General features: G+C 45.5%; 1 protein-coding gene and 1 pseudogene across 3 annotated transcripts in view; both read left to right on the forward strand.

Moving 5' to 3' along the window:
- ACTR3B (actin related protein 3B) overlaps nucleotides 1-16,169 on the forward strand; it is a 76,741-nt gene that overhangs the window by 20,713 nt on the left and 39,859 nt on the right. For all 3 annotated transcript variants that reach the window (XM_014588499.2, XM_006150244.3, XM_027772538.1), the window contains 2 exons: nucleotides 9,513-9,608; nucleotides 11,515-11,622. In XM_014588499.2, coding sequence (XP_014443985.1) covers nucleotides 9,513-9,608; nucleotides 11,515-11,622 — 204 coding nt within the window. The remainder of the gene's footprint in view (nucleotides 1-9,512; nucleotides 9,609-11,514; nucleotides 11,623-16,169) is intronic.
- The window catches only part of LOC106735039 (protein BEX4-like), a 3,308-nt pseudogene continuing 2,116 nt past the window's right edge, over nucleotides 14,978-16,169 (forward strand).

Here is a 16,169-nt window from a genome sequence, read left to right on the forward strand (position 1 = left end):
GCCTGGTGTGAGTTTCAAGTCGCTGGGTCTGGGACTCAAACCGTGGTTGACCATATGGGATTCCAGCACCTTAACCACTATGTCACCTGCTGGCACAGCACACGGAGTCCTTATGACACTCCACTGAGAGATGGTGAAGCCTGAACGTGGCCATGGTTGTGATAGAGGGAGGGGCGGGTATGGGGGGTCCTATCTGTTGCAGGGCCCTTAAATCATGTGAGGTGACGTCATAACAAAGTGACCCGTGGGTACCTTTTGGGAAGGCTCTTGTGGGAGACCAGCACCACAGCTCTCAGTGAGGGGGACAGTTTCTTGTGCTCCAGCTGCAGTAGTTGACTTGTGTTTTGGGGTGCAGTATAGTGTGGTGTGGGAAGCATCATAGAGTTTTTATTGGAATCAGAAGTTGAGGCCACCTGAGAGCCTGGGCACGGCCAGCCTGCTGCGGAGGACGGGACAGAGCCGTTCGTGTCAGCACGTGGAGCTGTCCCTGCTCTCCTGCGTACCTGCACAGGCTGTGTGCTGCTGTGCTCCGAAGGAAACAGCTGCTCTGACAAGGTCCATGCTTACCGGAGTCGCGCGGGATGGGAACGGCTGGGTCGAGGGGGTTCCACCTGACGGCTCAGGGTTTCAGATTGGGCAGTGCCGAGTTGGTGGTGTGACTGCTTGAGGGCTCCGTGGGGGAGGACGAGGAAGGCGAGTTTGATTTTGTACCTGCTGAGGTCGAAGACTAACGGGCTGCACAGGCAGAGGAGCCGAGAAGGAGCCTGCTCTGAGCTGTGGGTGCTAATTTTGGAGTTCGTGGCATTTACGTGTTTGTCATTGTTTGACAGTTAACTCTGTTCACCAGAAATGAATACACCATCCTTGGTATTTTAGAAAAAAACTTACAGGAGCTAGCAGGTGGTGTAGTGGTGAAAGTGCTGGACTCACACATGGCTGACCGCAGTTGAGTCCTGGACTTGGTGGCTCAAAAATTATACCGGCACATGTGCGTGTGTGCCCAAAATCCTGAGAGGAGAAGGGAGTGTGGTGCGGCCACTCCTCTGGGAAGGGGTGATTGGGCTCCCTTTTCCTATCTCTCTGGTGAGCACATTGTGCCCTATGGCAAAAACCTTAAAAAAAATGGGAATGAATATATAAATCCATGGTTGTCTTGAAATCTCTAGGTAAAGTTTAGGTAGTGGTTCTGTAAAATAGCATTTTCTCATGAATATGGTGAAACTGAAATTGACAGGTGGGGCTGGACTCTGCACAGTGGTAAGGTGCTGCGAGGCTGGCCACATGGGGGGCCAGGTCTGCTTCTCAGACCTCCCTGAGTATGCAGGGGTGTGCCCATAGTCCAGGCGGGCTGGAGCTGAGGGTGGGGCGGGCTGCTGGGACGCTGTTTGGGGTGCTGTCTCTCTTTTTAAAAAATATGTCTTTGCCTTTTTCTTTCTCTCTTGCTCTTGGAAGAAATAAAATAAAACTTAAAAAAATTGATAGCCATTTATTAGCAGTGCTGCGTACAGCTGAATCACAGGTATGATATATCCTAACCTACTATAAATAGTTCCCTTCCTGAGGTTTTTTTTTTTTAGCTTTCTTTTTTAATTGCCAGAGGGTGTGTGTGCTTGCCAGAGAGGAGCAAGAAAGACAGGAAGAGAGAAGGCACCCTCTAGTGGAGCATCCTTAGGCTGCAGTCCTTTCCCCTCCATTCTCTGTTCCATCAGGACTGGGGGCACGCGTGCACATGCACACACAGTGTTTTTCAAGCCACGAGGGCCAGGACTTGAGCCTCGGTCAGCCACGTGGTACCTGGTTCTCTTTAACACTGGGCCCGGGCTGGCTCCGTCCCTGAGTTCTTGCGCATGCTTTAGACCTGCCTGGCCTAGTGCAGTAGCCACTGGACAGCGTGGGGCTGGCTTCCTTGGGTTTGCTGAGTCGGACGTTACTCCTGGCTGATATGCTTTCCAGCTTCCAGCACATCGTCCTCTCCTGCCTCCCTTCCTTAACGCTTTATATTTTTTTAAAAAAAGTTTCTTTCCTGTGGTTGTAGAGGGCAAGGGATGTGAATGGAGTAACATTAGGCACATGTGTTTAGTTTGAAATCTTTATCCAGGAATATGCATTGCTCTCACAGTATTCATTAATTATTCATTTTTGAATTAATACCAAATGATAATTTTACCATCATAATGTATAAACAATGTTTATGTAATTTGTATTCATATAACATTCTGGTTATATGCTTCAATATTAAAAAAACTAAAAAACATCACGCCAGGCGCGTGCGTGTGCGTGCCCAAGATCCTGAGAGGAGAATGGAGGAGAAAGGATTGCGGTGTGACCATCCCCTCTGGGGGGTGATTTCTCGCTTTCTGTCTCTATGTCTCTCTCTGTCTGGCGAGAGCACGCGCCCTATAGCGAAAACCTCTCAAAAAAAAAAAAAACCCTAAAAATCATGATACCCTCAATTTAGAGCTGATTATAAACAGTAATTTGGGAAAGTTCTATTTCAGTTTGTCTCTGTCCTGTCTCAGAGGCACACACTCATGACACTGGTCTCTGCAGGCTGATAGCGCACGGGAGGTCTGGATTCCATTCCCCATCCAACCTGAAGGCTGGGCATGGCGGCTTTGCCTGTAGCCCAGTGTCCTCAGCAGGCCAGGGCAGGAGGGTCGCAAGCTCCAAGGCAGCATAGCAAGACAGCTCTGAAGTGGACACATGCATAAATGAATCAAAAGGGCTATGTTGTCTCAAAAAGAAACAGTGACTATTTTGGTGGTGGTAGGGGTGGAAGAAGGGGAGATTGAAAAAGAAACGGGCTTAGGGAGGCGTTCTCAGGGTCCAGGGGGCATGGTCTTGATGATTCTGACTGGCTCGAGCTCCAGGAGAACCCAGTTACACTGTAAGTGTCCCCTTAAGTGGAAGTTGTAGGTTTTAAGTCTTCAGAGATGGTGAGTTGTGTTTGGCATCAAGCAATAGAGGTGTCAAACGAAACCAAACAGCAGTTTAAACAAGTTAGGTTTTATTTTCCTTAAATAAAATAAACTTGTAGCAGGGAGTCCATGCTGGCATAGCAGCTCCTGGTCTCAGTAGGGAGCTCTGTCTTCTGATATTTTAACTTTTATTATTTTTATTTAAACAAATAATTATTTATTTAATTTTATTAAATATTATTATCTTTTCTAATTTGACCAGAGAGAGAGGGAAAATGAGAAAGCAGGCTGCCAGGTCCGGGACTTGAACTATGGGTGGCTATGTGGGAGTCCAGAACCTGAATCACCATTCCACTTGCTGGTACCATATTCTAATATTTTTAATATTTGGCTTCTATTTTAAGAACGTCTCATGATCTCCAGTTAGTTACTGTAGTTCCAGGCATTACCTCTGCATTCCAGGAAGCTTGAAGGAAGGGGTCAAGTAGGGAAGGGTGTGTATTACGGAAGTCTGCCTTAGGCTTCGTGAGGAGTTTCTAGAAGCCATGTCCATCAGCTTTTGCATCTTCTTGGCCAGAACTACTTGCTTAGTCATGCCTGTCCACAAGGAAGACTAGGGCCTGCTCTTTGTCCGGGCCCGCTGCCACTTCCTATACCGGATGGGTGGTAGGCCACTGGAGCCCAGTTTCAGGGAGCGTGACCCAGGGCCTGCCTCCAGGCAGTAGCGCTCAGGCAGGAGGACAGCGTGAGACAGGACTCTACTGCTTCCCCTTTGCCAGCTTCTGCCCTCCTGGCTCAGGTGGTCCCGTGGGGAGCCTGTGCTCAGGAGAAGCTGCGGCAGGCGTGCTGTGTCTCCTCTGGCTGTGCACCCCCATCTTGCTTCTGCTGAGCTCTCTGTCTGTGGATAAATAGGTCGGGGGTTTTATCAGGAGTCTGTGTGGCCATGTTCCACGGGCCAGCACACAGAGGTCCACACTTCATGTGAAGATTTTCCTCTCACTAGCTGAACTGTGAGTCTGGTGTAAAATTCAGAAGACACCTGTGATACTTGTTACAATCCTGGCACATTAATGTGACTGTTGTTAACATTTAGTATAGTTTCATTTAATCTTTCCAGCTATCTTTTTATATGATTTTGAATTCAATATTGTATCCTCCAGTTTTCTCAGTTTTTATAATGTTAATTTTTATAGCTATCTAATAATCCTCTAGGTACTTCCTATCTGTTCAGCAATTGTACTTTTTTTGTTTTTTTTTGAGAGATTTTTACTATAGGGTGTGTGCGCTCACCAGAAAGACAGATACAGAGAGACAGAGAGTGATAAATCTCCCACCAGGGGAAATGGCCATGCTGTAATCCCTTCTCTTCCATTCTCCTCTTGGGATCTTGGGCACATATGCACATGCACCCGGCATGAGTTTAAGCCACTGGGTCCGGGATTTGAACCGTGGTTGACTACATGGGAGTTCAACAACATAACCATTGTACCAACTGCTGCTCCCATGTACTATGTTATAAAAAGAATTATTTAATTTAATTTATTATTATTGTTTAATTTGACCAGAGAGAGAGAGAGAGAGGAAGAGAGAGAGGGAGACTGAGAATGAGAAAGCAAATCACAAGGTTTGGGACTCAAACCATGGTTGGCCATCTGTGAGTCCAGTGCCTTAACCACATCACCACCTGCTGGCCCCCATTGTAGTACTTTTAGACACTAACTTCTGCTTTCAATTTCTTGGTTTTATAAGAAACAATGTGATCTTTGTACATAAAGGTTTTTTTTTTTTTAATTTTTGTTGTAGGGTATGTGTACTTTCTGGGGAGAGAGAGAGAGAGAGAGAGAGAGAGCGAGTGCATCCCCCAGGGCAGATGGCCCTGCCCCAATCCATTCTCCACTCTTCTCTTGCAATTTTGGGCATGTATGCACACTCCCCTGACATTCTGTTTTCAAGCCACTAGGTCCAGGACTTATGCTTACAACCAGTCATGTGGGATCCTTCTACCTTATCCGTTTCCAGAGGATGTGTGTGCTCTCCAGGGGTGGAGAGAGAGAGAGAGAGAGAGAGAGAGAGAGAGAGAGAGAGAGAGAATGAATGAATGAATCCCCTAATGGGGTGTGGTCATACCCCAATCTTTTTTCCTTCTTTTCTCTATTCCATTAGGATTTGGAGTGTGTATGCATGTGCTCCCAGCATGATTTTCAAGCCACCAGGTCTGGGGTTCCAAGTGCAGTTGGCCACGTGGGATCTGGCGCCCTCTGCACGGGACCTAGGTGCCGCACCTCAGGGAGTGCCCTTTTCATACCTTTTACTCTCTTATTACTCCTGTCTACTTAGGTGGCATGGTTTGTTCATCAAGTTAACTGGCAGGGCTTACATTTCTATTCAAGGTGAGAAATACCTTTCCAGATCTTTGTAGTTACTGAATGTTATTTCTTCTGGTACGAGACACATCATTGGCAATTACAGCTGGTAATTACGAGCCTGTCCTAGGTGCCCAGCCCCATTCTCAGAATCTACAAACATCGTTAATTCATTTATGTAATCCCACCAGCAACCCATTGGTGGGTAATGTTATTAGGCCCATTTTCAGATTGATAGAGACACATTATAACCAATGCTGTTGGAATTTTAGCATTGTGTGCTATACATGAAAAAAATCTAACATAAGAATTTCTATCATTTATAGTGCTAACTCTGGCTGGGCATTTTATAGGTATTAGGAATTTAATCTTCTTAACCCCTTGAGGTAGGCACATTAAAATAAGTGGTTTTAGTCACTTGTTTTCAGTCAACTCTTGAAGGTGATGTCATTCTTTTCTCTCTCACATTTTGAGATGGCTTTCTCCTCCCTCTTGTCTGGGAAATATCTTGATTTTTATTTTTATTTTTTAATTTGTCAGAGGGTATGTGGGCGGGGGAGAGAGAGAGAGAGAGAGAGGGAGAGAGAGAGAGAGAGAGAACAAGTGAGAAAGCAGCCCTTATGGGGCATGACATGCTGCATTCGCTCCTCCATCTTTCCCTTCTGTCAGAATTTTGGGCACGCGCACCTGACATGTTTTTCAGGCCTCCAGGTCCTCGCCAGTGTAAGCTGAAGCTGCACTGTCAGCCGTGTGGGACTCATTGCCTTAACCACCATGCTGCTGGCCCTCTGCCTTGTTTCTTAAATGCAGTTTTTGTTACAAACTGTCACTACAAAAAGTATTTTAAGAATGTGTGCAGAATGGAGACACCCTTCACTTTTTCATTTAAGAGTTCATCATTGAGATTGTTTCTTTACAGAGCTCACTCACCCTTTGTGGTTGCTGGAAAGCGTTATATTTTATGGATGTAGCATAATCAATTAATTCCTTAGGTTTGGACATTTAGATTGCTTCTGGTGTTCTAATGCTTGCAAATAGTCGAGACTTCTGACCTCTGTGAGCTACTTTGTTTTAGATTATGTCTCTTGGTTAGAATGTAATTTGATTTGATTTTTTTTTCTTAACTAAGAGACATTTTCTTTTAGTAGGTAAGTTTCTCATTTATATTTGCTATTCATTTTAATGTTAGCAACTCGCTTCCACTGAGCACACCTGTGTGCCAGGTACTTCTCTAATGACTTAGGTCTCCTTTCATCCTTCCAACTCTGTGAGCCACATTCTTACGGGTTGTCAGAAAAGTCATGACATAATTTTACATAGAAAAATGCGTTTTCATTTTTCCACCAATGAAATAATTGTTATCATCTTACCAAAGAGGAAATGCAGGGCAAGGGGAAGTCACTTACTGACCCTAGGAACTTGGAAGGTCACATCCCAGCTGATGTTCTGGCCTGGCCTGGCCTGTTGCTGTAAGACAGGTCTGTCTCAGTCAGCATTTCTATTTTGTTTTGCTTTCTATTTTAATGCATTTTTTTTTTAAATCCAAGGCTTGTTTTCACTTTGTGTATGTTCTTTCTAATGACTTAAAAGGTTTCCATGCATATTTTAGTATAATTTTATGTATTTACCAGTACTTGCTTAGGGGTGATTATCTGCTTCATCCTGTGATCAGTGACCAAGGTGGCATTTCCACATATTCTTACCTCCCCTTCCTTCCCTCTACCTCTTGCTTTTAATTGCTGATAGTATACTAATCTTACCTTGGTAACATTTATAACTTTACATGTGTCGTTGCCCCGATGCTTCATCAGTTCTAAACAATGCCTTTGGGTTTTATGAGAGGACATCAGTGTCTTTACACTGACCCCTTTCTTCACATACCTTCCGACTTGATATTATCTCTGCTGTTTTCGTTTATACCCTGTTCCATAATTCCCAGGAAAGAAAAATCCTTAGTTCTCTATCATAAGTGGATTGTGTTCCCTGTCCTTTGCCATACATTTGCATCTTTTATAAAAAAGTTTTTATTTCTTGCATGAGCAAGAGAGACTGAAAGGGGGTGGGGAGAGAGGGAGAGAGGCAGCAGCCCCAAAACAGGAGCGCAGCACTGTGGTCTACCCCAGCCGCCCGCCCTGGGTCCTAGGCACAGGTGTGCCCGGCGTTCTACCCCAGCCGCCCGCCCTGGGTCCTAGCTACAGGTGTGCCCGGCGTTCTACCCCAGCCGCCGGCCCCGGGGCCTAGCTACAGGTGTGCCCGGCGTTCTACCCCAGCTGCCGGCCCTGGGTCCTAGGCACAGGTGTGCCCGGTGTTCTACCCCAGCCGCTGGCCCTGGGTCCTAGGCACAGGTGTGCCCGGTGTTCTACCCCAGCTGCCGGCCCTGGGTCCTAGCTACAGGTGTGCCCGGCGTTCTACCCCAGCCGCTGGCCCTGAGTCCTAGGCACACGTGTGCCTGGTGTTCTCAGGGAGGAGTCTGGAGGGGGATCGGGACCTTCCCCTGTGGGTCAGCCTTGGAGAATGCCCAGTTTTACTGCTGTGCCCCTGTCCTTTTGGGTAAAGTTTATTCACTAGTAGTTAATTCATGAAGGACTTAGGGGAGCGATACTTCCCAGTTCTTACATGTGTAAGAATAACTTGTTTTTTGCGGTGTATTGGATTGATGGTGTGACCAGATGGAGAATTCGTGCCTCCTCACCTTCTCGTTCCAGACTCCCGTTAAGTGTCGTGCTGAAGTCTGAGACGGGGATGTCTCTCTCCTTAGGGTGACATAGTCTGCCTGGCTGTCACCACTTGCTGCTGGGTGGCTTGAACAAGGCAGCTTATTTTCTCACTAAACAGAGGCCAGAAGTCCAGGGTCAGTGTGCCACGAGGGTTGGTTCCTGGAGGGGGCCCTCTTCCTGCCATCTGGCGGTGTCCGTGTGCATGCGCACAGGCTCTGGTGTTTCCTCCTCCCTGTCAGACTGCTGGTCCCTTGATGAGGGCCTCATCCTGATCTTAATTACCTCCCTAAAATCCCTACCGCCACATCTGGCACAGTGGACTTCATTGTATGAGTTTTGGGGCTGGCCACAACTCTCAGTTCATCCTAAAGGGTATTACCGACTTTTTGCCAAAGGCTCAGAGGCTTTTTATTTATTTTTTTTTTTCTGCAGCTTTAAATAGGAGATGTAGTTCATGTTTATTGATACTGGAAAACTTTCAAAACATATTGCTAAATGGCAAAAGCTAAGTCTATTCACATGCTCACCAGAGAGACAGAAAGAGAAGGAAAGTAAGGAAGCACCCCCCATGGGCGTAGTCACCCTTCAGTCCCGCCCGCATTCTCTGGGACCTGGGGCACGCACACACACCTGGCGTTGTTTTTCAGGTCGCCAGGTTGGGACTCACACTGCCCAGCCATCCATCTGGGATCGGCACCTTAACCGCCATGCCTGCCCCGGCACTGTTTATTTTTAATATTCCTGCCATCCTGTCACTTCTGCCTGTGGTGGAGGCTGTTGTTCACAGTGGATGTTTTGATTCTTGGAAATGTCTTTGATTGTGATTTGTACCTGCTTTATTTTTATTTTTTTTCAGATCTGTGTGTGTGGCCTACTGTTTGTTCATCCTGTTACTCTCTTTCTCTGGTGTTTTTCTATGACCACTGGCTGTTCCTCTGGGATCTGTACTCACCTTAAAATTCTTCCTGCACTAGCCGCGTGTGACGTTAGGCAGCGGAGGGAACCGTGCTCTGCCTGGGCCTTTTCGGCCTCGTGCTGGCTGGCAAGGCTGTTGGTCTTGCTTTGCTGCCCCTGTTGGTCAGGAGCCCAGGTCTCCTGTCCGATGCACCGAGTCCAGCCCTTGGCTGTCCATGGAGAACTCGTTCTTTGCCCGAGATCAAAAGTACTCTTGGGGCTCTCGCTCAGTGTGAGTGCTTTTCCTGGCCTGGGCAAGCCTTGTTTCAGCGGTGTTCAGTTTCAGGGTCTTAGGTGTTACGGGGGGGAAGGCTTGTTCTAGTTTTAGGCTGGGATTGAGGCCAGACACCTTCAGAGAGGTCATTACTCTGTCATCTTAAAGTGTTTAAGACCAACAGTCAGATTTCTTTAATTAATCACTTTGGGCATAGTCTGTGTGTAAAGTTAGGGAGTTTTATCATATACTAGCTAACATGCTTTCAGGTATAACCTTTTTATGGTTCTGATGTAATTACATGAGATTTGGGTAAATGCTAAAAATAGTGAATGTTTTCTTACAGACAGAACCTCCACTGAATACACCAGAAAATAGAGAATATCTTGCAGAAATTATGTTTGAATCATTTAATGTACCAGGACTCTACATTGCAGTTCAGGTAAAGCATTACTTTTGTGATTCCCAAGCAACTGTAGAAGTTTAGCAGTGGAAACAATGATAATTCCAAAGGTCCTCTGTTGTGTGGTTGTGCTGTGTGTTCGTTCTTTCCACTCCCTCGTGGCACACACACACACACACACACACACACACACCAGTCTGGTTTGAACGGAAACACTGTGGAGAACATGTCCCATGACACTTACAAGCATTACTTTTGTGATTCCCAAGCAACTGTAGAAGTTTAGCAGTGGAAACAATGATAATTCCAAAGGTCCTCTGTTGTGTGGTTGTGCTGTGTGTTCATTCTTTCCACTCCCTCGTGGCACACACACACACACACACACACACCAGTCTGGTTTGAACGGAAACACTGTGGAGAACATGTCCCATGACACTTACATTTATACTTATGTTTATATGGCATCGACTCTGTGAGGCTCTTTATCAGGTGTCAGTGTCTAAAATATTTTTTTCCGAGATGACAAGGTAGAGGTATAGATATGATTCTTCTTTTGGCATTTTGTTACTAGGAAAACAAAATAAAGACCTCTCGAGGGCCTCTTCTGTGGGCTCTTGTGCTGGTGTTCTGTCTTGCATCTGAGAGACTCTGGATTCATGAACTTCAGAGCTTCTTCTGAAGCTACTTGTTCTTGGTGCAAGGTTTTATGGGTTGCTTTTAATTATTATTTGTTTTCTACCTTTTGTAAAAGATTGAAATTTTTGGAACAAACGAGCTGGGTGTTTCTTTAATGTTTTCTGCACAACACTATTCCCTTCTAAGTAAAAGGTGGGGAGCAAGTGAATTGGGGGGGTGCTGTATTCAGTGCATGTTAGCAGAGTAACAGCTCAGAGCTTTGAGAGGGTCTGTTTACTCTGGCACTTTCAAGTTATTTAACCACAGATTGATCCTCTCCCCTAGGTTATGTGTGTTCCATGGAATAGGGGAATATTTAGAGGACACTGGACAGGCGGTTCTCAAAGTAGTTTGTTCTTCAAATTCACCTGCAGAGTATTTTTAAAGTCTCGTTGCTCACCTTAGACCAGGGTGTTCTAGCCTCAGTTCTGTCTTGTCGCGTGGCTATCCTGTGTGCTGCAGCCAAACCCTGGCCCCCACGTGCAGGAGTCAGTAGCTCTCCCACCAGCCCCTAAAGGTGTGGCATGGAGAAACAGCCCAGACATTACCAACGTCTCCCAGAGAGCAGAATTGCCGCTCTTGGCAACCGGTGGACTGGACTTAGTGGCTTAGGATTTGGGGTTGTGAGGTCTAGTAACCAGTACTTAAAAAAGTTCACAGTGATTTTATTGCAGTCAGTGTATGACCTCACACTGGGAAGCAGTGAATGAAAAATTGGAGTCTTATGACCCTATAATAAAATTCTTTTTTTTTTTTTTTTTTTTTTTTTTTTTTTTTAGGTTTTTCCATAAGGTGGGTGTGCTCACCGGAGAGAGGCAGACAGTGAGAGGGAAAGTGAGAAATCACTCTCCACCCCAGGGTAGATGGCCATGCTGCAGTTCCTTCACCTCCATTCTCCTCCTGGGATTTTGGGTTCACAGGCACACATACTGGGTACAATTTTCAAGACACTAGATCTTGGGCTTGAACTGTAGTTGGCCATTTTGGGAGTCTAGCGCCTCAACCACTACACCAACTGTTGGCCTCCTGAAGTCCCCTTTTCACTGGCTTTTTTGGTAAGAATTCAGGTCTCTTTATTGGAAACTTGACTCGTAGAGTTTTAAGTACACAATTTTTATGGTGTCATCCAAATTGAAATGGAAATATTGTTGAGGGGAAGTTAGATAAAGGATGGGGAAGGGAAAGAATTACTTGTATTTATTACCAGGAACAAGCAGGCAGAAGACTCTAGAGAAAGTCCCGTGTGTCAGTGTTTCTGTGTTCTCTCTAGGCAGTGCTGGCCTTAGCAGCGTCTTGGACATCTCGACAGGTTGGCGAACGTACGCTAACAGGGATAGTCATTGACAGTGGAGATGGAGTCACCCACGTTATCCCAGTGGTAAGCAGAACAGTTAGTATTGAACGCTCGGTAGCCTTATCACCTGATTGAGGTAAGTAAGGAAAGACTAATAATAAAGCCTTCTATACTTACAGTACCACTTTAGTAATAGTTGTACTTAAAGAAAGGAAAGAAATAATAATAAAGCCTTCTATACTTACAGTACCACTTTAGTAATAGTTGTACTTAAAGAAAGTATAATACTGAGTTTCTAAAACTCAGGTATGTGAGAAAGTGGAAAGAAGGCCAATATCTGTGGCTTTGGCCCTTTTTAACTCATGGTGACAAATTTCTATAGTCGAAACGTCAGTTGTTCTTTGGGACTCCAGGGCCTCTGCTTGATTCCTGTGGGTGGAATAGCAACAGAAACATTTTCTTTTATCTTTTTAAAAATTTGCTATTGGGCACATGTACTCACTGGAGAGAGGGACACACATACAGAGAAGAGGGGAAAGTGAGAAATCACCACTAGGGGATGGCCACAACACAGTCCCAGCTCTTCCACTCTCCTCTTGGGATGTTGAGCACATGTTCCTGGTGTGTTTTTCAAGCCACTGGTCTGTGACCCGAACTGTGCAGTTGGCCATGTGGGATTCAGCACATCAACTGCCAGGCCACGAGCTGTCCCAGGAGCGTTTTCTAGTTCTGTGCTCTTAAGAGAGAGACATCATTTTGATGCGTGAGTTATATTAGGTTATCTAATATATTGACATATTTTCTATGGTTTTCTTTGCAAAAATATGTCCTGACTTCCCTGACAATCCAGTAAGTGCAGTGCATGATCTTCTGAAGGACTCGGTCTGTTTTCTTAGAAAAGATCTAAATGGTTTTAGCCAGCTTATGAAGCAGAGAAGTTGCTTCTTGTTTTTAAAACTTATTTAAGAGCCAAGAAGGAGAACTCATATAGTTTGACTTGCAGAAGGCTCTGTGATACCACATCTAGTTTTTAATTGTCAAAACATTAGAGGAGTGATTTCTAATTCAGGTTTCAAGATACCTCTGTATTTTTCTTTTGGTCCAGTGGACTGTACAAAGGATTCTTTTTCTTAATTAATCGGGACTATCTGAAGAGGCTTAAGGGGAAAGTCAGATCCATTCCTGACCTCCCCCTCTCCCTCAGATCCCCCCTCAGTGACCACATTACAAGTTATTTATGTATGTTTCTGACATGTTTTCTGCATCTACATGTGTGTGTACATAACGGTGTGTGCCTTTTTGTTTGTGTTTTTGAGAGAGGTTCTTGCTATAGGGCGTGTGCGCTTGCCAGAGGGACAGAGAGAGGCAGAGAGACAGAAAGCAAGAAATCACGCCTTGGGGGAATGGCCACGCCACAGTCCCTTCTCCTCCATTTTCTTCTTGGGATTTTGGTCATGCTTGCACATGCTCCTGGCATGAGTTTTAAGCCACCAGGTCTGGAACTTGAACTGTGGTTGACTACATGGGAGTTCAGTGATATAACCATTACACCATCTGTTGGTCCTGCCTTCTTTTTTAAAATTATGTGTGTATTTCCTTCCTTCCTTCTTTCTTTCTTAAATTTTTTTTTTTTTTTTTTTTTTGCCATAGGGCACATATGCTCACCGAAGAGAGAGACAGAAAGAGAGGGAAAGTTAGGAAGCAAACCACCAGGTCCAGGATTCAAACTGTAGTCAGCCACGTGGGAGTCCAGCGTCTTAACCACCACGCCACCTGCTGGCCCCACACCTTGCCTTCTAAAAATGTAAATTGAGGCATTGATAGCTCTTCATTTTTAAAAATTGGAATAGTCATCATTTCATTGTTAAGAGTTCAAAGGGGTAATGTACTAATACACTAAAGCTTTGAATCCTTAAAGGTCAGAAGTCACCGAGTGGAAAGGTGTCATGGTCGACGTGCCTGAAGTCAAAAGAACGCCCCCCCCCCACTCTCTTAGCCCCTGCGAGTACATTGTCTGTGTGTGTCTCCCTGTGTAGTGTGCTCTAGTCTGGGGCCCCTTCAAGCCAGTCTCCGAGCCCTCTGCATGTGGACTGCTGCGCAGTTTAATGCTGCTCTGTGTGATACGTGCTTACCGAGAACTTGGGATCTGACTTTCTCCACAGGCTGCTCGGAGCGGATCCAGGATCAGGTGCTCAGGGACACTGGGGCTGCCTCCTGCTTCTCTGCCTCTTACATGTGTTCGATTTAGGAAAAAGAAAAGAAAACACATGTCCCATGGTGTTCAGGCCCACAGACAAGGTTTTTTTTAAAGAAAATTACTGTGTCTTAGTTTATCCCACCCCATTTCTTATCAAAAATTTAGATAAAATAGAGAAATGTGAAAAAGAAAATAGAACTACCCATAAACCCAGAGAGCCACATTATACTATTCGTTGTTTGGCCTTTCACGCTTCTTTGCTTAGAACCAAACAGGTGTGTGTGCATGTGTACATGCATGTATATATTTTAAGCAAAATTGAACATACTTAAACCAAAACCTATGCCTGGTTTTGGTTTTAATTACATAATATAGTCTTAAAATGATATTTTTCATATTAACTCTAAGTTTTTTCTCGGTTAAGTATTCTGTGAAAAAATGTTTTCTGAGTATATAATAGCCAGTCTCGTGGGCACGGCATAGTCCATGTCCTCATTGTCCTGTGGTTGGGTATGTAGCCTGTTTGATTATTTTCACTGCTGTGATGAAGCCGATACTAAACAATGATTTGATTTTAGAAGGTGCTCTATATAATGCATAGACTAACAATTGTCTGTGTTAGAAAACTAGTATTATTGTTACTGGTTGTAATGGTTTGGATCCTGGTGTGTACCTCAAAGCTTCATGTTTTAGAATCTGGTGTTAGGAGAGGGAAATGGTGACGGCACCATGGAGGCCACACGCGTGAAAAGATGAATGATGTCCCCGTGAGCTCTAGATGTAGCAAGGAGAGGTTCTCATGAGAGATGGTTGCTATGAAAGAGAGAGCGAGCGAGCAGACATCTCTGCACTTACCTGCCCTCCTCTGCTTCCATTGGCCATGGTGTAGGCCAGCCAGATGTCAGGCCTGTGCCTTCGAGCTTTCCAGCTGCCAGAGGCATGAGTTAATAAACTCCTGGTTTTTTTGTTTTTATTAAACACCCAGTCTCAGATATTTCTGTTAGAAAAGCAGAAACAGACTAAGACACTGTTTAAATAGATTTGTACATGTCTTTTGTTTCCATCTTAAAATATTTTACAAAGACCTGGGTTCAGAAGAACTGCTTGCCCTTCTCTTACTCGCCCTTCTCTTACTTCTAGAAGTGGGCCCGCCAGGGCCCCATGAGCAGCACACAGTGAGCTGTGCCGAGCTGGCCGGGTGACTGCCGCGCCTGTCATTGTCAGGACGGTGTGTCCATCGTCATGGTCACTCTCACTGCGTGTAAGTCTCGTGGCACAGAAGCGGCCCTGTGCTGAGGTACGAGACCCAATGAATCCGTGCTGGGCGTTATCCACACTGCCCATCCGCACCCCCAGCCCACCTCGCAGAGCAAGCCCTGTGACCCTCCATCCTGTGGGACCTGTGGTGAGACTGTGGCCACAGGAAGGTAGTTGACAGCATGGGCCCTCCTGCATGGATATGTGGGCTCTTGAGCCTGGTCTTGCCAGCGATGGGCACGTCCTTGGCACCTTTCCTCCTGGCCCCTCACTGGCCCAGGAAGCAGTGGAGTGAGAGAATCCAAACTCTGGATCAGCCCCCCTTCTCACACGGCTTAGTGTGAGGTTAACTTATCAAAATTGTCCCTAAGTCCACTCAGCGAGCCGCTGACTGAGCACTTCATCCATACCTCAGAACAGGGCTGTGTGCTCGGCATATGAGATTTTATGTAATCTGGGCCTCGCTCTGGCGCCAGACGCGGCGGTTGCTAGATGTCTTCTCTGCGGTACCTGCTCCCAGTGGCCCCAACAATGTCCCAGCCAGGGGTGGCCCTGAGAACTAGGAGGTGGTGGGGGAACAGGTCTGAGAGGCCGTGTGTTGTGGCAGTGTCCCTCACAGCAAGGATCTGGAGGAAGAGACCCAAGCATAGGCCCAGGAGTAACGGAATCTTCTTTTTTAAAAAAAAAAAAAATTAATTAATTAATTTTAAAAAATCTAATTTTTTTTACTTATTTATTTTTATTTACATTTTTAAATACATTCAATCACATTATTTAGCTTACAAGGTGATCATTCTAATATGTGAACATTTCTCCCGGGTCGAGTTGATCAGAATATAGTAACACTACCTCCCTGTCTCAACAATGCTGTCTTTGTATCCCTCCTTCAAATGTTTTTCCCCAGGCCCCACTCCTTTACACACACCACAACTGGCATTCACATCCACCCCTTGTGTTTGTACATCCTTTAGCCTGTCAGTTTCAGTTATAGAGTGCGGACATTCGGTATATATTAAGTGGGGACATACAGTGACTCTCCTTCACAGCCTGGCTTGCTTCACTCAGCAGTAAATCTTCCATATTCTTCCACTTTCTGTCAAAAGCCAGGGTTTTGTTGTTCTTAATGGCTGAATAGTATTCCATAGAGCATATGTGCCACAGTTTTTCAATCCATTCA

The sequence above is a fragment of the Tupaia chinensis genome, unplaced genomic scaffold, assembly GCF_000334495.1.
Source record: "Tupaia chinensis unplaced genomic scaffold, TupChi_1.0 Scaffold000280_1, whole genome shotgun sequence".
Classification (NCBI taxonomy): Eukaryota; Metazoa; Chordata; class Mammalia; order Scandentia; family Tupaiidae; genus Tupaia; species Tupaia belangeri.